Below are 23,414 nucleotides of genomic sequence, written 5' to 3'. Positions count from 1 at the left end.
GTATGCAAATTGGCTATTTGGAGTCCTGCGGATAAGCTAAATATTCAGTTCAGATGGATTTGAAGTGATTTCAAGAGTTACACATTCAGCCTGGAAGTTAGAGTGACCAGTAAGTACCAAGCAATAATATCCTTTTAATACTCTACAAATGTTTGATCTGTGGGGCTGTTTGTTTTTCCGAATCTTATCACTACCACTAAGAACAAAATTAGTTTGACCTTCTGAAAACTCTAAAGGCTCACTGTCTCCATAAAACACCAGGGGAACTACTAGAGTGGACCTCTGGTTTGGTAAACATTTTGTTTCAATCCTAATGGGATTGCCACAAAGCTTCTTAGTGGATTAACAGAAACTCCCAGCATGAACATACTGGCTCCCTAATAAAACCCAAACTCTTTCTGAGTCACAGAGAAATGAAAAAAGAAAATCCAGTTCTGCTTTAAATGAATTTAAAACCTTAGAGGTTTTCTTACTGGAGAACTTAAGAATTTCCATATATACACCTATATAGGGAAATGAACTTAGATTTGGGTTCTATAGCTCTTACTTCCATAGTTGTTACTTGGAGGGCTCACCTTGGGAAAGGGCCACACATACCTCTATTTGGGGACATGCCCAACATTGGATTATCCAAATAAATAAATATACTTGCTAGACCATATTGTTTTTTTGTTTGACATAATAGGGTCACTGTAGTCACAAGTAAAGTTGTCACTTACGTAGAATGTGTGTGTTCTCTCTTTCGTCTTTGACTCCTCTCCAAATTCCCCTTTCAAGTACCATTTTCCCTTCCTTGCCTGCTGCTCTAGCCATGATTGGCGTAGAGGACAGGCCTCCCAGGCAAGCACGGGTTAATTGACGCTCACATCCAAGAACTACCATTCTTTTTTTACTGGAAGTTGAAGAAATAAAGACTCATAAAGCCCATGTTGTTCTTGAGGGAGGATGTTGGGGCTGGGAGGGTGAGTGAGAGCACTTGTCCTCCAAAGGTAGTCAGTTCAGCAGGGAAGTTCTACTTAAGCAAATACCTACTACATTCTTGGGAAAATAGGCATTTGATTTCTAAGGAAATAATACAAGTGAAAACTTCACTAGCAAAAATATCACATCTGACATTTTAGATTTTAGGCACATGACCATTTTATATCAAGAGTTTATATGAATGTTTATATGTTAATAGGAATTAGGGTTTAGTTGATTTAAATCTGTAATATTAGGTTGATATGCATTGACTAATTTTTCTTTTTTTTTTTGAGATTTATTTATTTATGGGGAGCCTGGGTGTCTCAGTCAGTGGAGTGCCTGCCTTCAGCTCAGGTCATGATCTAAGGGTCCTGGGATCAAGTCCCATGTTGGGCTACCTACTCAGCGGGGAGCCTGCTTCTCCTTTCCCTCTCCCTGTCACTCCCCTGCTCGTATTCACTTGCTCTCTCTCTCTCTCTCTCTGTGTGTGTGTGTCAAATAAATAAATAAATGATCTTTAAAAGAAAAGAAAAATATTTATTTATTTATTTATTTATTTATTTATTTTAGAGAGTGCTTGAGAAGGGGGGAAGGGCAGAGGGAGAGAGAGAAGCAAACTCTCTGCTGAGCGCACGAAGCCCATTGCAGGCCTCAATCCCAGGACCCTGAAATCAGGACCTGAGCTGAAGTTGAGTCCGTCTCTTCACCGACTGAGCTACCTAGGCAGCCCACATTTACTAATTTTTCCAATCATTATTTCACTGCAGAGAAATTAAGCATAATTCATAAACACTCCATGCAAATGTCAAAAATTAATGAAACTTCTCTATAGTACAGGATTTTTCAAAAGTGTTTAAACTCTCTAGGATCTGTAAAGAGCATCAGTGTCTACAATATATTTTATATCCTAAATCTTCAACCCAATTAAATATTTAATATTTTCTTGTACATTTTAACTATAGAAGTGAATATCTTCATTATAGAAAATTAGCAAATACATGGAACTTAAACTTTAAAAACTCACTCTCTTCCCAGAGACAATTTCCGGTTGTTGAATTTCTTTTCTGTCACATGACTGTACTTAGCTGCAAGGGAGCTTGATTATGTCACTGGGAAATGTATTCTTCTGCGTGACCATGTAAGCAACTCACATTTCGGGTTATTATTGGTATAAAAGAATAGAAGGAATATTGGGAAACAACTAGCAATCTGAAAAAAATGGGTATAATTAAGAACTATTAATTAGATTTGTTTATTGCTTATCACAGATCTCATCTTCCTTTTCATGGACTCTGAAAGCAATAGTCAGAGGTGAATTTCAGTGAAGCCAACATTATGATATCTCTTACTGCAATTAAATGTAATAAAGTCAACTTTGGTTTAAAAAAATAATGCATAAAGAAAATAATATTTGTATTCATCCTCAGTGAATTTTGAAGAAATGGTGGCTTGACATCGCTTATACTATGTACTGCTACTGATAACCAGGAAAATTGTTGGAAGGGGTTTGTATGTAATCACCTGTAGTTATGAAAATATGAGTTCCCATAAGTACCACCTAAAGAGGTAAAATGGGAAAAATTAAGTACTGACAATTGTCTTTGCTGAGCATGTAAGTCCTTCCTTGCTGCATTTAAAATAATTTAGTTTACCCAAATTCAATTTATAGATATTTTAGAATAAATGTCAATTCTATGTTCGTCAAAATTAAAACTAGCGTGTGCCCATATTCAGTAGCAGAAGCAGTTTTCAAGAATTTTTCGAAGGGCAGCATGTTCTCTTTAAGTTATCTTTCTTTACATATGAATGCCCAATTTCCTCCCATCAAGATAATCCGCACAATGTTAGAGCAGTATTGTTGAAAAGCCCTGTAATTTGTCTGTTTTTTTTTCTTTTTTGCTATGCTGATTCTGTCTTTACCCCTTCTTTTTCTGAGATTTGCCACATTGATAACAGAACTTTCTGAAGTTCTGGTACCAAAGGTATACTTTGGGTTTCAGATGAACAAAACACATCTTTGCTCCTCATGGGGCCAGGAAATTAAGATAATCATTATTAATAGTTATCCCAAGGTATCCCCAGACTTGGTTTGGTCATTAAATATGAGATCCATTTCTGCTCTGATTTTCAGACTATAGCTAATAAACGGTTGTTTGTCCGTTTACATGGCTTTGTGAGATCTCCTGGTGTATTCCTGTGAGCTGAGTGTTTTATTACCAGGAAGTGCTTGGCGTCATCTGCAGACATGAAGGTTCCACAACGCCCTCAATCATTGTGACAATTTTCTAAACTCATTAAATTGGCACATTTCCCAAGATTTCTTTGTCTAGACAAGTATCGTTTCAATCCTGTTCATTACTTTCTCTGAAGCGGTTTTCTATCTAGACTGAACTTGTCCCCATTTCTCAGATGGTCTTGATTCTTTTTAATGGTCCTTGATTTGAAAGCTAATCAAAAGCTAGATAAAGTTTATGAGGACCAGAGGGGTGTTTGTTGAAGAACAGCTCCGCTGGGGAATGTTTGACTTTGTGATAAGAGGCTACTTGGACAGATGGCTTTTGGTGGGAGAGGTCAGACAGAAGCAACCCTTCATGTTTACTGAGGTTTAACTCTGAGTGTGCTTTTTAGCACACTTTGCACAACTAGGAAAGAAATAGCAGTTGTTACATTCAGTGTCCTTTCTGAGCAAAAAGATGTTAACAGAATAAGAATCAAGTGGCTCAGTTGGTTGGGCAGCTGCCTTCGGCTCAGGTCATGATCCCAGCGTCCTGGGATCGAGTCCCACATAGGGCTCCTTGCTCAGCAGGGAGCCTGCTTCTCCCTCTGCCTCTGCCTGCCTCTCTGTCTGCCTGTGCTCGCTCTCTCTCCCTCTCTCTCTGACAAATAGATAAATAAAATCTTTAAAATAAATAAATAAATAAATAAATGAAAAAGAGGAATCTGGGGGGAAGAGTATAGATCTTGAAATCTAAAATGACGGACCTGAATCCTGATGGTGACACTTACATACCCTGCGGCCCACAGCAAGTTTCCTACCTGAGATTTCATTTTCTTATTCTAAAATGGAAATCATAATGTCTTTCTCATAGGATGCTGCCAGTGCTTAATGACATGATGTTAAAACGGAGTGTCTATGGTTATCTTGGCTGTGTTCCGCTGTTTAGGTTTTAAAAATAGGTTCTGCACACGGAAGTGACAATCAAAATGAAAAAAAAAATGTTTTTTTTTAAATCAGTACAGAAAGGAGATTTGATCGCCCCTGGATTTTTCCTTAAGTTATTATGAGCTAGCCCCAGTCTAGCACTAATGGCATTGCCTCTGGATGCAAATGGAAGATGGGAATGCCAGGAGCTCTGCAGTCCTTGGCATCAGGCTGCGGTGACATTATTTTGCCTATTTTATGTATATTACATATACTATTTCAGTAATTTTTGTCTCACTGTTTCTGGTTTGACAATATTTCTGATCAGTCACTGTGGTTTTGCTCTCTTAAAGGGATATCAGGCTCTAGTTCTAGAGAAGGAATAGCTTGCAGGCCTTGCAGCAGAAGCTGAAGCAGAACCCAATAGCAACAGTTTTGTAAGTGGACAGTACTGAGAAGATCTAATATTTACTGAGTTATTATTATATTTGTTGGAAAATAGTTTTGGCAGTGGGTGACAGAGACATGTTATAATAACAGCTTAAGTAAGATGGAAATATATTGCTCTTTCTAGAAAAGCCTGGGTTATTTGGTAGCTTCATGATACTATTCTTGTGACTCCATTATAAAACGGGTCTGGGCACCTTGACTTTTTTTGTTTCCCTGCCTTGACTGCTTAGCTCATAAACCAAGATGGCTCACTCCTCTGTTCCCATCCCAGCCTCTGGGAGGAAAGAAGGGTTCAAGGGAAAGGGATAGCCCTTTCCCATTAGGGTCTTGACCTAGAGATTTCCTATATCATTTCTGATCACATACTATCCACTAATATTTAGTCTCATGACAAAACTGAACTGCAAGGGATACTGGGAAATGTAGTCTTCATTCTGAGTGGGCACGAGTATAGCTAGATATGCCGCTAATACAGAAGAGGAGAACGGGGCTCCTGGGTGGCTCAGTGGGTTAAGCCTCTGTCTTCGGCTCAGGTCATGATCCCAGGGTCCTGGGATCAAGCCCCATATCAGACTCCCTGTTTAGCAGGGAGCCTGTTTCCCCTCTCTCTCTGCCTGCCTCTCTGCCTACTTGTGATCTCTGTCTGTTGAATAAATAAGTAAAATCTTTAAGAAAAGAAGAAAAAAGAAGAGGTGAACAGCTATGGAGAGACACCTACCAGAACTGCCTATGTCATACTCACGACACGTCAAGTGGGCTTAGCACTTTACGTTCACAATCTTCTTTAATGCACACAACAACCTTACAAGATTGCAGCTATTATGATTCTTTTCTACAGGAGTATTTTGAGACACTGAGAGGCTAAGTAATTTTCTTAAAGTCTCAGAGATAAAAAACAACAAGGTCAGGATTTGAACCCAGGCGGTCTGCCTTCAGAGCCCTATGCTCTGGGCCATGATACAGTCCATGCTTGTTTGTTACCTCTCTTGGGCCTTGATGTGCTCTGCTAGATGAGATGAGGGATTGTTGAAGGCATCAAGGAATCAAAGATGCTTTATGAATTGTTATTTATAGCTTCCTCTTCCCAGCAGCTAATTGCTTCCATTCCAAAATTCCTATCTTCTTTGGCGCAAAGTAATGTGCAGTACAATTGAGTCTAGACAGGGTAACAAAAGAAAAAGAATGCCACACAAATGTGACAGGAATTTTAATGAAAGCAATTCCCAATTTGAAAGGAGTATGTCTATGCAATGATAAAGCAGGCAGTCTTTGTAATGCATTGGACAGTTTTGATGACGGGATGGGAAAAAATGAATTCAGTGTGTCACCAGGATGTAGCAGTGAAAAGATTGTATCATATGAGTACAGCTAACATCGTTCATCTCTTCAGTCTTTAAGATTTCAGTTAGGTATGGGTCATCAATTTGCATGTTAATATCAGCACATCTGTGTAGCAACAAGGAAATCTAAGGAATAAACCGATGTTGCAAAACGCAAGAGCATCCTGAATTCATCTCACATAAAGAATTGGTGTTAGCTGGTATTAAATGTCTTCAACTTTTGTGTGTGTGTGTTGTTAGTCACCATATAGTACAGCATTAGTTTTTGCTGTAGTGTTCCATGATTCATTGTATAACACCCAGTGCTCCATGCAGTATGTGCCCTCCTTAATACCCATCACCGGGCTCTTATTTTTATTTTTCATCAGTTTTTAACAGTTGATTTGGGGCCATATTTACCTATACTACCCTTTTCCATCCATCTCCCGTATTCTTTGCTTCTCTCCAGACAAGAACAACCAGAGTAATTGGTTAGATTGTTGATATCGGCAAGAATCACAATGGTTTTGCTTTCTTAACAACAGTATAGGAATGAGGTTAAGGAAGATAGAGAAAGTTCTGGAAGTCCTTAACGAGTAATTGAGAACATTCTGTAGTTTTCTCAGGCTTGGATTTCTTTTTCAGAGTGTGTCTGATCTCAGTTTTAGCCAATTTTAATTTGACTTTATTCTCAACAGACCCAACATTGTACATTTTTCTCTTCTCAAATTTCCTTTTAATAATGATGGCTTCATGTTGTAAAACCTTTGTACTTTACAGAACACCCTACCACACTTTATTGCCTCTGACTCCTATAAACACCCTTGGAGGAAGATATAAAAGGAAACATTATCTTTATTTTGAGTTTTCCTTCCTTCCTTTCACTCTTTATTGCTTTTTTTTCCCCTCCTTCCTTCCCTCCCTCTTCCTCTTCCTTCTGATGCTTACTAACATCTGCTTCTGCATTCTTTTATTCATTCAACCAAATGGTGTCTGTTAAGTTCTGGGCCCTAGGTTACGTGCTGTAATGTGCATAGCTAAACACACCAGATACAGTCTTGCCCTCACAGAGATTACAGAGGAATTGGCAAGACAAACACTAAACCAGCAAAAGCAGCCAAAAAAAATGTACAATGAAAAATTATAGTAAGTAAAAAAAATTACAGTAAGTGCCAGAAGGGGGGGGGAAAAACCAACATGGTTCTGTGAATGAGAGTAAGACGGGTATCTGCCGTAGATTTGGTGGTCAGAGAAAACCTCTCTGGGGAAGCAGCAGTAAAACTAAAACAAAATGACATACGGAAGTCAGATGAAGAACCAGCCAGATGCAGGACGAGGCTGGACTTACCCATGAGGCGGTGCTCAGTGATGCTACAGGAGCAGCCCTAAAATCTTTGCGACTTAAAACCATGAAGGTTTGGAGTGCCTGGGTGGCTCAGTGGGTTAATTTTCTGCCCTCGGCTCAAGTCATGATCTCAGGGTCCTGGGATAGAGCCCCGCGTCGGGCTCTCTGCTCAGCAGGGGGCCTGCTTCCCCCTCTGCCTGCCTCTCTGCCTACTTGTGATCTCTCTATCTCTGTCAAATAAATAAATAAAATCTTAGAAAAGAAAAGAAAACATTGAAAAAAAAACGTGGAGGTTTATTTCTCATTTGTGCTCCCTGTCCATCACAAAATGGCTGAGGACTCTCTTTCACAGCCTCCTCAGACCAGGACTCAGGCTCACAGAGTAGACAGTATTTGGGACTTTGCCATCTTCCATGAAAAGTAGACGGAATGTGGTAAAGCAAGCACTTGCTCTTAAACATTTTACCCGGAATCCCATCCCACATTTCAGGGACCAGTGCTAGTCACAGGAATCAGGTCCAGAGGGCAGGGCTATGCCATCTTCCTCCTTCCCCTTCCCTAGCCTCCCTTGCAGCTAGCGGTGTCTGATCAGCAGAACCTGAGGAGAAGTCTGATGGGGTCAGGGGAATGCCATGTCAATTTTCATGTTCTTGTTAAGAGACAGGTATTAGAGAGGGCACGGATTGCATGGAGCACTGGGTGTGGTGAAAAAATAATGAATACTGTTATGCTGAAAATAAATAAATTTAATTTAAAAAAAAAGAGGTATCACTGACACAGCTTGCCCCTTCCTCCAGTCTTAAACACAGATGCTGTCTGGGAGCTGGCTGGCCGTTTTGCATAAGAATGATAAGCCACAACTTGAAGATAGGGAACCTTCAGGATGAAAGGATCCTGAGTCTCTTAGTAACCTGATTTGTAACTGACCTAATACAAGAACAACTACTTGATTCTGGATATCTTGTTATGGGACCAAAAAAAATGAAGTTGATTTTTAAGCTTGTTGCTTGGAACCAGAAGCATTTCTAGCCTGTGTAGGTGCGGGAGATGAATAGATATCATGCTTGAAGCCCAGAGAGTCACCTTCCTCAGATACGTTTCTCAGACTGGGTCGGTCAAGGCAGGAACCAAGTCCAAGTAAGGCCTACCCTGCTTTGTTAGTAAGCAGAGGGTTAGTAAAGCAGAAGGAAAAGACAGCTCCTGTCCTATTCCTCTCTCCAGGTTCCCTATGTTTCCTTTCTCCTTGATACCAATTCTCCACTTGCATACTTTCTTTCCTAGTTCTAGTTGCCCTCCCTTTTCAACCTTTTTCCTCTTGAGTGTCTGAAAATGGCTATGTCCATTTCACACACATCATCCCAGGCACGATTAAACTAGGTCAGTTTCTAAGAGCGATCTGAAAAAGCAGGCCATTTAGTATTTTGCCAGCCTCTGGGATTCTACCCAGCCTCTCCCACAGTCTCAGAGATGGCTCCCAGAATATGTGCAACCATCAGCACCAATTGCCTTAACGATGTCCCAACTAGTGTGTTGGGACCTTGAAATTCTTGTTTCCTTGTGGCCTGATTTACATGGGGCCCCAGGTCTTTTCCGACGCAAGAACTGAACTAGGTGAAACCTGATTGCTGAATAGAGTCTTGTCAGTAGAGCACAAAGAAAGATGCAATGAAAATGTTTCACTTTGGGAGATGCCTGGGTGCCTCAGCTGTTTAAGTATCTGCCTGTGTTTCAAGTCATGATCCCAGGGTCCTGGGATGGAGCCCTGTGTGAGCCTCCCTGCTCAATGGTTGGGGGGGGGTGTCTGGATCTCCCTCTCCTCCCTCTGTCCCCCTCAACTTGTGTGTGCGCTCTATCTCTCTCAAATAAATAAAATCTTAAGAAAAAGAAAATGTTTCAGTGTATAACCATAATTTCTCCAAGTGATCTCACCCAGTCTAAGGACCTGCTAAGTGATTTGGATACCTGCTCATGGAATTGTTTTCCAGAAGAGAGTTTGGCTCTGGAATGTCCTGGAATACCTGTTTTCTCCACTTATTACCCTTTAGCCCAGGAGTTTATTCAAGTAGGACTGCTATTCATGAGTGGTATCTTTTTTTTTTAAATAAAGATTTTATTTACTTATTTGACAGACAGAGATCACAAGTAGGCAGGGAGGCAGGAAGGGAAGCAGGCTCCCCGCTGAGCAGAGAGCCTAATGCGGGGCTCGATCCCAGGACCTCGGGATCACGACCTCTACCGAAGGCAGAGGCTTTAACCCACTGAGCCACCCAGGTGCCCCTCATGAGTGCTATCTTTGTTCCACCCATTTTAATTACCTGGTTTCTTTGACAATGTTGAATGCATTGTTGTAGATTTCGAATAAGCAATGTTTTATGTCTCTTTTGCCCCGAGGTGTTCAAACATCTCTTGTCATTCTCCAGATAATACAATTGTGGTTTTCAAATGAGAACTCATTCTGTTATTTGAAAGCCTGTAGCTTCTACAGGTTTCAAAAGTAAATTGTGTGGAGCTTTTCTTACATTCAATTTCATAAGCCAGTCGTTCATGAAAAAAAGGACACAAAGACCCTTTGTAAGCTCTAAACCAGGAATGAGGAAAACTTGTTGTGGGTTCTTGCTTGTGTTCTGGTAGATAAGAATGAGTTCTTAAGAGCAATCTGTATCTGCCTGTTGTATCCCATACATCATCTTCCGTGGTTTGTCCCCTTCTTGACTAACATGAGGATCATGGGAATTTCTTAGCAAATACCTGTTTTGACTCATTCTTGTCTCCAAATGCCAGAAGGCCTGACACACAATATACACTCAGGAAATGGTCATTGGATAAATGGAGGAGACAGTTAAAGGTTTTAGAAACCTTCACATTTAGAAATCTCTCATAAGGCTAGGAATGAAACGACCTAGTTTCTGGTTTTATGTACACTACTCACAATCTTGAACTTGAAAGATGTCATAATACTTCACAAGTTATTTTGAAGACCCCAAAGAGGTAGTAAATAGTCTATAACATTTAAGGAGTTGGGTCATAAACAGTATATTCAAGAAACTAAAGTCATCATTCCTGCTTTTGGGGACATGCTAGTCTAGTCTGATATAACGAAGTGCAGTATCACAAATGTAAAAGGAAATGGTAGATGTGTACACTGATTCTGGGATGTTTGTTTTTTCAGGAACATAGAAATATTGTGTTCAAGAAGAGACTGAAGGGGCATCTGGGTGACCCAGCTGATTAAGTCTCCGACTCTTGGTTTTGGCTCAGGTTATGATCTCTCAGAGTCCTAAGATCAAGCCCCACTGCCCTCAGACTCTACACTCAGCAGGGAGTCTGCTGGAGATTGTCTCTCTCTCCCTCTCTCTGCCCCACCCCCTGCTCATGTGCACGATATCTCTCTCCCAAATAAACCTTTAAAAAAAAAAGAAGAAGAAGGGACTGGAGACGGATAGCATAAAGGAACAACATGTCTCTGAAACTTTAAAGTGGAGATGAACCTATCTTTTAGAGTACTATCTTCCAAATTTGGCAGTATATTAGAATAAATAGTACCACTTTAAAAAAAATGCCATCAGAGTCTGGCAGAGAGAAGGATGAGACTCGAGAATCACTATTTTTAAAATCTTCCCAGGTGATTCCAGAGTATACCCAAATTTGAGCTCAAATGTTCCAAAGCTTTGCTTCTCAAACTCTGACCACCTGGAGATTTTGTCTGAGGTGGGGCTTGAGATTCTGCATTCCCATAAAATTCCTTAATTGCTTTGTTGCATCCCTTTAAATAGCTCAATTCTCATGTGTGTATCTAAACAAATTGCATGTCAGGTAGTAAAAGAAGACATGGAACTAGCATTCACTTTGTAATTGCAGGGCACCATGCTGGTATCTTTATATCTATCATTTTGTTGAATCTTTTTTTTAAATTAAATTTTATTTTTTTTCAGTGTTTCAAGATTCATTGTTTATGCACTACACACCCTGTTGAATCTTCAAAACAATTATGTAAGAACCTTATTACCCCCATTTTAAGAAATCAAGAGACCAAGGCATAGTGGGTGAATTGTTGCCTCCAGCTGCACAGCTAATTCATGACGGCACCTAGACCAAACCTAGACATATCTGACAGCCAAACCAGAAGTCGGTGGGAGTTGTTAGAAAGCCTCAAATGCGAAAGCACAGGTATTGAGATCGGAAATGGTGGGACCTGCCCTTGTAGAAAACTCTGTTGGATCACTGAAGAGAGGTTATCGGTGTTGCCAAATTTGATTTCAGACTCTTGCATCCTGTCTGTTGTGCGAGCTGCCAGGTCAGTGGTGTTCTAGTGTTATGTTGTTGACAGTCTACTGGAGAAGTTCGCATAGAGTGGCCATAAGTACTAAGAGCAAAATCATAGCACTAGTGGAGGATGTTAAAATTCAAATGCAAGACACAAGCACTATGTTTTTCAACTACTGGTATCAAAGGATTGCTGATTCAAGAGAGAGAAACTGTGTTTTCTTTTTTTTTTTAAGATTTTATTTATTTGACAGAGAGAGATCACAAGTAGACGGAGAGAGAGGCAGGCAGAGAGAGAGAGAGAGAGGGAAGCAGGCTTCCTGCTGAGCAAAGAGCCCAATGCGGGACTCGATCCCAGGACCCTGAGATCATGACCTGAGCCGAAGGCAGCGGCTTAACCCACTGAGCCACCCAGGCGCCCCGAAACTGTGTTTTCTGAAAGTGACTGGCTCTGACTACTTGATTCTTTCAAGTCTTCTCCCAAATGAAAATACCCCTTCAATGAAGAGAGCTCCACTCCTGTTTGTTTGTTTTTTAAGTGATTTTTTTCCCCCTCTCTTCTACTAGGAAGCTGAAAAATGAACTCTTAGAAGCAAAACGTAGAAGTGGGAAGACTCAGCAACAAACGAACAGAGTCTGTGTTCACTGCCAGAGAAACCTGGGCTTAATATTTGACCGAGGAGATCCATGCCGGGCCTGTTCCCTGAGAGTGTGCAGCGAATGTCGGGTCCCGGGCCTCGATGGCAGCTGGAAGTGCACCGTCTGTGCCAAAGTCGCGTGAGTTTCTTGCCTGTGTGTGGAAAGCCAGATTTGAGGAGTGAAGGGTTTGGTGTGGGGAAAGAAAGAAGGAAAAGCATGTTTAAAATTCAGGGATAGAGAGTAGAATGAAAATCTAGCCCCACCCAGGGTTAGCAATGCCTTCGTAGAATTCTGGGGGAGTAGGGGTGAGCGTGAGCAAGCATACACGAGCAAAATAGAGACAGAGAATGGTATTTTTAATTTAAAAAATTTTTAGTTTTATAATTGGAGGCTTCACAGAATGAGGTCTCTTTCTACATGTGAAATCCACCCAAAAGCTTTCTTCACTTCTAGCCCCACCTGAACTTTACATGTCTTCTCGGAGCCACAGACAACTCCCCAAGGCCATCCTTAGATGTCTGGGGTCACTCGCAAGATGAGTGTGAAATTACCAGCCTACTCTCCCTAGCAGCTGGGGGGGGGGCAAAGCTTTTTCTGCCTCTATTGAAATGATCATATGGTTTTGTCCTTTCTCTTATCTATGTGATATATCATATTGATTGATTTGTGAATATTGAACCACTCTTGCATCCCAGGAATTAATTCCAGTTGATTATGGTGAGTGATTTCTTTAATAAATTGTTGGATTCAGCTTGCTAGTGTTTTGTTGAGGATTTTGGCATCTTTGCTCATCGAATATATTGGCCTGTAGCGTTCTCTCTCTTTCTTTTAGTATCTTTATCTTGTTTTGGTGTCAGGGTTAAGCTGGCCTCATAGGATGAATTTGGAAGTTTTCCTTCTTCTACTATTTTTGTAGTACTTTGGGAAGACTAGGTAGTCACTCTCTATAATCATCTGTGAAGGCATCTGGTCCTGAACTCTTGCTTATTGGAAGTCTTTCGATTACTCATTCAATTACAATTGCTGATAATCTGTTCAAATATTTTATTTCTTCCTGATTTAGTTTTGGGAAGTTACATGTTTCTACGAATTTATCCATTTCTTCAAGATTGTCCAGTTCGTTGGCATTTAATTTTTCATAATATCCTCTTATAATCTTTTTGTATTTCTGTCATGTTTGTTGTTATTGCTCTGTCATTTCTGACTTTATTTGACCTCTCTCTCTCTCTCTCTCTCTCACCTTTTCTCAACGATTCTGGCTAGAGGTTTATCATATTTATTGATTTTTTTCAAATAACCAGCTCCTGGTTTCACTGATCTGTTCCATTGTTTTTTTTCTTAAGCTCCTATTTCATTTATTTCTACTCTAATCTTTGTTATTTCCTTCCTTCTGCTGGTTTGGGGTTTTATTTGTTCTTTTCTAGCTCCTTTAGTTGTAAGGTTAGGTTGTTCATTGGAGAGTTTTCTTGCTTCATGAGGTAGGCCTATATTGCTATAAACTTCCCTCATCGAACAGCTTTTGCTGCTTTCCAAACGTTTTAGACCATTGTGTTTTCATTTTCATTTGTCTCCATATACTTTTTATTTCCTCTTGGATTTCTTGATTGACCCATTCGTGGTTTAGTAGCTTGTCATTTAACCTCCATGTATTTGTGGTCTGTCCAGGTTTTTTCCTGTGGTTGATTTCTAGTTGCATATTGTTGTGGTCAGTAAAGATACATGGTATGACTTCAGTCTTTTTGAATTTGTTGTGACTTGTTCTTTGGCCTAATATGTAGTCTCTTCTGGAGAATGTTCCATGTGCACATGAAAAGAGTATGGATTCTGCTGATTTAGAATGGAATTTCTGAATATGTCTGTTAAATCTATCTGTCCAGTGTGTCATTCAAAGCCACTGTGTTCATTGTTGATTTTTCTGTTTGGATAATCTGTCCATTGATGAGACTAGAATGTTGAAGTTCCCTACTATTATTGTGTTACTACTGATTCGTTCCTTTATGTTTGTTATTAACTGTTTTATGTATTTTGGGTGATGCCATGGTGGGAGCATAAGTATTTACAATTGTTAGATATTATTGGATTGTCCTCCTTATTATTATATAGTTTTCTTTGTCTCTTATAACAGTCTTTGTTGTAAAGTCTCTTTTGCCTGATAAAAGTATTGCTACCTTGGCATTCTTTTCACATTCTTTTGCATGATAAATGCTTTCCTATCCCTTCACTTTCAATCTGCCTGTGTCTTTAGGTCTGAAATCTGTCTCTTGTATGCAGCGTATAGATCGGTCTTCCTTTTTTTATCAGTTCTGTCCCTCTATATCTTTTGATTGGAGTGTTTAGTCCACTTACATTTGAAGTCATTGTTGATAGGTATGTACTTCTTGCCATTTTGTTATCTGTTTTGTGGTGCTTTTTGTCATTCTTAGTGTCTTTTTTTCCCTCTGTACTCTCACTGTTTGCTGGTTTTCTTTGTGATGTACTTGGATTCCTTTCTCCTTATTTTTTGCATGTGTATTACTGATGTTTGATTTGTGGTTACCATGAGGTTTGCATAGAACATCTTGTGCATATAGCCATCTATATTATATTAAGTTGATGGCCATTCAAGGTTGAACCCGTTTTTTGCCCCCCTCCTACAATGTTTTAGGTATGTATTGTCATACCTAACTTTGTATTATTTTGTGATTCCCTTGACTGATTTTTATAGATATGCTTAATCTTACTGCTTTTATGCTTCCTACTTTTCTTACTCCTGCTTATGGTCCTTGTTTTCCATTTGGGGTCCCCTTTAACATTTCTTGTAGGGCTGGTTTAGTAGCCAGGAATTCTTTTAAATTTTGTTTGTCTCAGAAACTCTTCATCTCTCCTATTCTGAATGAGACAGCCTGGTTGCTTAGAGTGTTGTTGGCTGCAGGTTTTTTTCCTTCCAGCATTTTGCCTATGTCATGTCACTCTGTTCTGGCCTATAATGTTGCTGTTAAAAAAGTCAGCTAATAGCCTTATGGGATTTCCCTTGTATGTAACAGTTTTCTTTTCTCATGCTGCTTTTAAAATTCTCTCTTTATCACTGCTTTGTGCCATTTTAATTACTACATGTCTTGGGTTGATTTTGTTGTGAGTTCTCTGTGCCCCCTGGATCTGGATTTTTGTTTTGTTCTCTAGATTCAGGAAGTTTTCAGCCTCATTTCCTCAAATACATTTTCTGCCCCCTTTTCTGTCTCTTCTCCTTCTGGGATCCCTGGAATGTGAATGTTATTATGCTTAACGGTGTCACTGAGTTCCCTAAGTCTGTTTTTCCTTTTTTATTATTATTTTTCTCTTTCCTGTTCAGCTTGATTGCTTTCTACTACTCTGTCCACCAAGTCACTAATCCATTCTTCTGCTTCCTCTAGTTTACTGTTCCCTGTAGTGTATTTTCAACTTCACTTATTAAATTCTTCATCTCTGATTGGTTCTTTTTTTTTATGTTTTCTATCTGTTTGTTAAGAATCTCACTATGGTCCTCCACTCTTCTCAAATCCAGTGACTGTCTTTATGACCATTACTTTAAATTCTCTATCAGGCATATTACTTATCTCTATTTCATTAAGCTCTCTTGCTGTGATTTTGCCCTGTTCTTTCATTTAGGACCATCCTCTGTCTTCTCATTTTGTCTGACTCTTTGTGTCTGTTTCTGTGTTGAGAAAGTCAGCTACATCTCCTGCTCTCGTGCACGCGCTCTCTCTCTCAGTCTCTTCCCCCCTTTTTTAAAGTAGGCTCCATGCCCAATATGGGGCTTGAACTCATAACCCCAAAGATCAAGAGTCACATGCTCTAAGAACTGAATCTCCTATATCTTCTTCTCTTGAAAGTAATAGCCTCACAAAGAAGAAATATTCTAGAGCCCTACAGTGTAACATCCCGTGTTCACCAGAACCTGGTTCTTCACAGGTGTCTCCTATGTGTGTGGTGTGTACACTACGATTGTGACTGAGCTGCTTTTGCCTTCAGTCAAGTTGTTTGCAATGGTGCTCTCTGCTTGTGGGCAGGGTGTGGTCCCTGTGGTGTCAGCTGACCAGTCAGGGGCCCCCCTGGACTTGAGTTGGGTCAGACCAGACATTTGCAAGAAGTATAGTAGCCCTGAACAGCAGGGCACCTTCCCTGTGTTGTCTCCCTTGCTTTTGTTGGTGGGCAAGCTCTATAGTCAGACCAGGTGTCTGCCGCCAGCCCACATTTGGGGCTGCCATGGGGCTGGGGTTTATGGTTATCTCCCCCTCTCCATGGGGCGGGAGCCGGTTTGGAGTGGCGCTGGTCCCTGTTGGGGCTACTTGCACACTGCCAGTCTTACAGAACCACTCTGAATAGGGCCTGGTTAAAGAGCTTATTGGAGGGGGGAGGTTCATAGGAGGATGCAAGGGCATGGCAACTATTAGCAAGTTGGCTCTCCCAAGCATCTGTGTGTCTAGGTTGGGTGGGGGGTGAGGGAGGGGGAAATGATGACTGCCAGCTCTTTTGTTCTTGGAGAAGTCTCCCAGTGATCTGTACCCATCCAGCACATGCTCTGAGATTAAACAGCTCATCGCCCTCCCCTGTACCCCCAGGCACTTTTCAAACTGCTGCTTCTGTTATTTATCTCAGTGGGGCTCTTTGTTGTGCTGTCTCCTCAAGGATGGGGATTCAGGGTCCTTTTGCCCTCCTAGCTGTTCCAGAACCAAGCCCTCTGTGTCTTTAAGTCCCAGGAGTTAAGCCCCGCTGATTCTAAGGCCTCACAAAATTAGGTCCCTCTGGTTTTCAAAGCCAAATGTTATGGGAATTTGTCTTCCTGGTGCAGGTTCTCCATGCCTGGGATGCCTGGGGTGGGGATCTCCTCTGTTCCTCTCCCCTTTCCACACCTGCAGTATCCCTCTCTCCCAGGGACAGTCCTATAGGTCCATTTAGCTCCCAACTGCATCTCTGCCCTTCTTTCTCTATTTGATGTGTCCTCTTACCTGTATTTAGCTGTGGAGAGTCTGTCCTGCCAGGCTTTGGGTCATTCTCTTGGTTACATTCACTGATGTGGGTGTTATCTAGTTTTATCTGTGGGATGAGGTGAGCTTAGGGTCCTCCTACTCTACCATCTTCCCCAGAAGTCCAAAATCTGTTTTCATTTTCTAAGCGGAATTTAATCATCTGCAAGTTAAGATGCAAAAAGTAATTTGGATGTCTTCTTTTCCCATGAAATCAAATTATTTCCTTTGGCTATTTCTCCATCTACCTGTTTGGGAAAACTACCAATAATGTACTTTGCTTTCTGGTTAAAAGTAGCATGGTACATCTGTGAGTCAAGTAAGTAATGTACAAATTGCTGTTTTCAATCTTGGACACTTCTTAGCTTGCCTGAGTGGGTTGTAATAGCTTTCTGCTATAATGGTATTATAAAGATTCTTGTACTTGTCTCTTGGTCCACACGTGTATACATTTCTGTTGGATATTGACGTGGGACTAAAATGGCTGTGTCATAGAATATGTATGTGTTCAATTTCACTAGATGATGCCAGATGACTTTCCAAAGTGGTTGTGTTATATTACCATCTCGCGAGCAATGCACCAGAGGGGTGATTATTTATATTTTTACTTTTTGTTTTTTGTTTTTATAATTTTGTTGGGTGTGTAGTAGATTTACATTTCATTACTCATGAGAATATTGTCAGATATTTGTTGACCACTTAAACATCTCTTTTTGTGAAATGCTAGTTCAAGTCTGCTTATGTTTCTATCGTCTGTCTTTTACTAACTCAGTGGAAGAACCTCTTTATATATTCCGCATACAAACGATGTTGGTTCTTTCTGTTACAGATACGATTTGATGAACAGAAATCTCTAATTCTTAGTAACTTAATTTGTTTATCTTTTCCTATTTGATTAGTGTGTGGGGGGGGTTCTGCATCCTGTCAAAGAAATCTTCCCCTAACTCCTAAGTCCTGAAAATATTCTCCTATGTGATCTTCTGTATTGTTACTGAGTTAACATTTACCTTTAGGCCTACAGTCTACCTGGAACTGATTTTTGTGTATGCTATGAGCTAGGGATTTATTTTTCTGTTTGAATATATATATATGCACATGACTCGGGACCATTAATTAAAATGACCATCACTTTTTCACTGATCTACAGTGTCACTTTCATAAACCAAATATTATTTATGCCTGCTCTAAAAGGTGTCTAACATTGTGCCAGTGCCACAGTATTTTGATTATTGTAGTTTTATATAAAAGTTTTATATCCAGTAGACTTGCAACCTGTTCTTTTTGTTCAGGTTGCCCTGGCTGTTATGGGCCCCTGGTATTTTCATATAAATTTTAAGAATCAACCTAATAATTTCCACAAAATAAACCCTACTGGTATTTCTTATAGGGATCATATTATATCAATAGATACTTTTGGTGAGTATTGACATCTTTTAAAACTTAGTCTCTCAATATGGAAACACTATGGCCTTTCCATTTATTTGCTTTTAATTTCTTTCAATAATATTTTATAGTCTTGTGGTACAAGTCTAATACATTATTAAATTTATTCCAAGTATTTGACTTTTATGTTATTACAGATATAATCTTTCTTAAATTTTATTTTCTAATTGTTGGTGTGTGGAAATGCAATTGATTTGGGTAGTCTGGCCCTGTCTTTAGAAATGTTGTTGAATTTACTTCTAATTTGTAACCGTTTTTGTGGAGCCTTGCAGATTTTGTTTATATACAATCCTATCATCTGTGAAGAATGGCAGTTTTATTTCTTGTTTTGTAACATTTGTATCTTTTTGCCATATTGTGTATTTGTTTTTAATTTTATTGCTTTCTGCCTTCTTTATTTTTTTCTTTTTACTTTCTTTGGGTTTATTATATTTTTCATTAATTTCTTGTGTCATGGGTATTTAATTTAAAAAATGTGAGTATAATTGATATGTTTAAGAAAAGTCATTCTAAGCATGGCTAATTTGTAAGAGAAGGTTATCTGAGAACACTGTCATTCAGCTTTTCCCTATGGTATTTGATAAATTTTAGGTGAATAAATATTATATCCTCATGTCTCCATATGGAATCCTCTCTATGACTTTTGCTCTAGACTGAGATTTGGATCCCAGATTCTTCTCAAGTAACTCTAACACTGTGAAGACTCCAACTTTTCCAGTTTCCACATTCCCTGATATTTCAATGAATATAGTCTCATCCTTTTGGTATATCAGGTTCCATATGTTATATCTCATTCTGCTTTTTCTTACATTAATGATGTTTAGATGTTTGAATTTGTAGCCTTTGTATTCTCTAATATATGCATTTAAGGACATATATGTTCCTGTTTTCACTGCTTTAGCTACATCCCCTCCATTTTTATATCAATCATTTTTCATACATTTATTTCATTCTGTTGTCTAATTTCCATCTTTTTCTTTAACTATGAGTTCTTTATAATTGTCTTTTGCTTCCATTTCTGTGGGATTTTTCTGTATCTCTTTTTGATATCGATTGCTAGCTTAATTCCATTGCGGTCAAAGAACATACTTTATGTGATTTCAATTTTTGAAATTTGGCCCAGCGAATGTTCAGTTTTCCTCAGTGTTTCTGATACCACTGAAAAAAGAATTCTGCAGTTGTTTATTTGAATAACCTAGATATGTTTATTAATGATGTTTGTTAATTGTGTTGTCCAAATATCACATATCCTTACTGATCGTTTTTTCTCTGTATTCTATCTGATATTGAGAGAGGCATATACTAAACTCTCTCAATAATGATTGTGGGTTTTCTATTTGATCCTTTTAGTTCTGATAATATTTTCTTTACATATGTTGAAATGTAGTCTTGCGTGCTTAAATATTTTGGATTGTGATATGTTATGGGTGTGCAGAAACCTTTTTCATTATGAAAACTCCATCCTGATGTCTAGTTCTGATTTTTTTCTTAAAGTTCACTTTGTTTGTTGTTACGGCAGCAGCAGCGTTTTGTGTGTGTGTGTGTGTGTGTGTGTGTGTGTGTTTCTTTCAGTGTGTGTTTGGTAAATCCTCTTTTATTCTTTTATTTTTGACCATTCTCTTTCCTTATATTTAAAGTGTATCTCTTATAAGTAGCAGGTAATTGTGCATGTATGTGTTAAATCGTGTCCAACAATTGTTGTCATTAAGATATTTATTCCATTTGTACTAACAAAATTACTTATATATTTTCCTTAAAATGTGTCACCTACATACTCACTCTCTGTCCCATCTGTTCCATTGTTTTTTTATATTTATTTGCCTTCATTTCAGTTGTCTATATATTTTTTCTATTTCTCTTCTCTATTATTTAAAATTTTTTTAATCACTTATGTAATGATTACTCTAGAAATTACAGCATACACTCTTGACTTATTAAAATCTAGTATAAATTAGTACCTTTGTCACTTCTAACACAACACCAGAATCTTAAAATCCTTTAACTCCTTTTACTCCCCTTCTAGTGCTATACTATATTTAAAATATCTGTATATCTGTTTGTATCTGTACACATGTACATACATATGGATTTATACTTAAAGAGATTTGCACACATACATACTTTCTCTTAGTCCATTCAGACAGCTATAAAAGAATAACATGGACAGGGTGGCTTATAAGCAAGAGGAATTTATTTCATACAGTCTTTGGACTGGGAAGACCAAGATCAAGGTTCTGGCAGGTATGTTGTCTTCTGAGGGCCTGCTTCCTGGTTCATAGATAGCTGTGTTCTCATCCTCACATTGTGAAAGGGGCAAGGGAGCTCCCTGTAGTTTCTTTATAAGGGGAGCAGTCACCTGCTAAAGGCTCCACCCTCAAATACCATCACATTAGGATTATGTTTCAACATGAATTATGAGGGGGACACAGACATTCAGATTGATATGACTAACATATAACCTATACTAATGTAATAATATATCATGTAGACTAACAATAATATCCCACAAGATATTATTTTTTATAGTCAGTATTCACTTAGATTTCCATTCCATTATTACTACATTTCTGTATTTCCTTCTGGTTAAAGGTACCCTTCAGTATTTCTTTTAGTGGAGTTCTCCTAGTGATAAATATTCTCAGTTTTTGTTTTTCTTCACAATGCTTTATTTTACTCTTAATTTTCAAGCATGTTTTTGCTTGTTATTGAATTCTAGGTTAGAAGTTTTTAAGTTTCACTCATTTGAAGACATTATTCCATTGGCTTTTGGTTTCCAATGTTTCTGTTAAGAAATCCAAAGTCAGGGGCTCCTGGATGGCTCAGTGGGTGAAAGCCTCTGCCTTTGGCTCAGGTCATGATCCCAGGGTCCTGGGATGGAGGTCCACATTGGACTCTTTGCTCAGCGGGGAGCCTGCTTCCCCCTCTCTCTCTACCTGCCTCTCTGCCTTCTTGTGATCTTTCTCTCTCTTTCTCTCTGTCAAATAAATAAATAATCTTTTAAAAAAGAGAGAGAGATCCGATGTCACTATGCTGTTGCTTTTTTGAAAATACTGTTGACCCTTGAACAATGTGGATTAAGGACACTGACCCCCCCGACACACATAGTCAAAAATCCATGTATAACTTTTGACTCTGTGAAAACTTAATAGACTTTGTTGACCAGAAGCCTTACCAATAATATGAACAGTTCATTAGCATATACTGTGTATGTTACCAGTATTATATACTGTATTTTGACAACAAAGTAAACAAGAAAAAAAGTTTTATTAAGAAAATCATAGGGAAGAGAAAATACATTTATAGTACTGTATTGTATTTATCAATACTGTAAATTTCCATCATCTGTTTATAGGATGAACCATGTGCCAGTCCCTATACCAGTATTGTCCTCTATGATATAAAATACTGTAGATGTTAGGGGCATATGGGTGGCTCAGTTGGTTAAGCAGCTTACTCTTAATTTCAGCTTGGGTCATGATCTCAGGGTCCTGGGATCAGGCCCTGCATCTGGCCTCACACTCAGCAGTGTTTGCTTGAGGATTCTCGCTCTCCCTCTCCCTATGCCTCTCCCTCTGCTCACATGTGTGCTCTCTCTAAAATAAATAAATCATTAAAAAATACGGTAGACATTATATATCTTATTAACATTAGACCTCAAAAGATAATGTGAAAAAGAAATTTGCATTTATTTATAGGTATGATGACTCATGCATTGATAATGAGGAAGAAGCAATATGATTGCTTTTTGGTGGCCTAATGTAATTGATACTCTTGCTTTGTGGTATCCTAGCCTATATATGAATGAATGAATTGTTATACAATTTTTATGGTGTATGGTATTAGAGTCATATTAATAATATAGCTTGGGGAACATTGTTACTTTTTTAAAAACCACTTACCTGTAATGATAGGCTGATACACAATTTCTCCCACTAGGAGAGAGTAGCTTAATGTAAGGTAATATAACAGTAAGAAAACTAATGAAAGGGTTCTCCTTTAACAGTGATGGCATCTTCAGTGGTGTAGTTCTCCCATGATTTTATGTTTTCTCTATCAGCATTCTCTTCCATAATGTTGACAGTCCATTCCATAGAGTACCATGTATAACAAGTCTTAAACGTCCTTATGGCCCTCTGATCTGAGGCTGAAGTAGAGACATCGTATTTAGGGGCAAATGGACCACTTCCGTGCCCTTGGTGTTGAACTCATGGGCTTCTGGGTAGCCAGGGGCATTGTCCAATATCAAAAGAACTTGAAAAGGCAGTCCCTTACTGGCAGGCTATTTCCTGACTTCAGGGACAAAGCATGGATGAAATCAGTTTAGAAGTAGGGTTCTCATTGATCAGGCATTCATGTTGTACAACCAAAACACTAGGAGCTAATGTTTATCTTTTCCCTCCAAGGTTCTGGGGTTGCTTTATAGATAAGGGCAGTCCTGTTCATAAACCAAACCACACTTTCATAAAACAATACAGTCAGCCTATTTCTTCCTGCCTTAAATCCTAGTGCTTGTTTCTCTTCATTAGTAACAAATGTCCTTCGTGGCATATTTTTTCTCACAAAATAGGGCACTTTCACCTGCATTAAAAACCTGCTCTAGCAAATATCCTTTCTCCTCAGTGAGTATGTAAGTAACATCTGGGAACTCATCTGCTGCTGCTTAGTTGACCAAAGCTGATTCTCTTGTTATCTTGACCTTTTTTTTTTTTTTTAAAGTCAAACCTCTTTATGAAATTATCAAGCCATCCTTTGTGGGCATTAAATTCTCCATCTTTAGATCCTTCACCTTCCTTTTGCTTTAGGTTATCATATAAGGATTTCATTTTTTCCCCAAATGATTAGAATCTATAGGTTATGCCTTTCTTCTA

General features: G+C 38.9%; 1 protein-coding gene across 7 annotated transcripts in view; it reads left to right on the top strand.

Annotated features, from left to right (window-relative positions):
• The window catches only part of SYTL5 (synaptotagmin like 5), a 142,679-nt gene that overhangs the window by 32,252 nt on the left and 87,013 nt on the right, over nucleotides 1–23,414 (top strand). For all 7 annotated transcript variants that reach the window (XM_044235506.1, XM_044235509.1, XM_044235511.1 and 4 more), the window contains exon 3: nucleotides 12,050–12,259. In XM_044235506.1, the coding sequence (XP_044091441.1) occupies nucleotides 12,050–12,259 (210 nt within the window). The remainder of the gene's footprint in view (nucleotides 1–12,049; nucleotides 12,260–23,414) is intronic.

This window comes from Neovison vison, chromosome X, assembly GCF_020171115.1.
Source record: "Neovison vison isolate M4711 chromosome X, ASM_NN_V1, whole genome shotgun sequence".
NCBI lineage: Eukaryota > Metazoa > Chordata > Mammalia > Carnivora > Mustelidae > Neogale > Neogale vison.
This window is presented reverse-complemented; position numbering and strand designations above follow the sequence as displayed.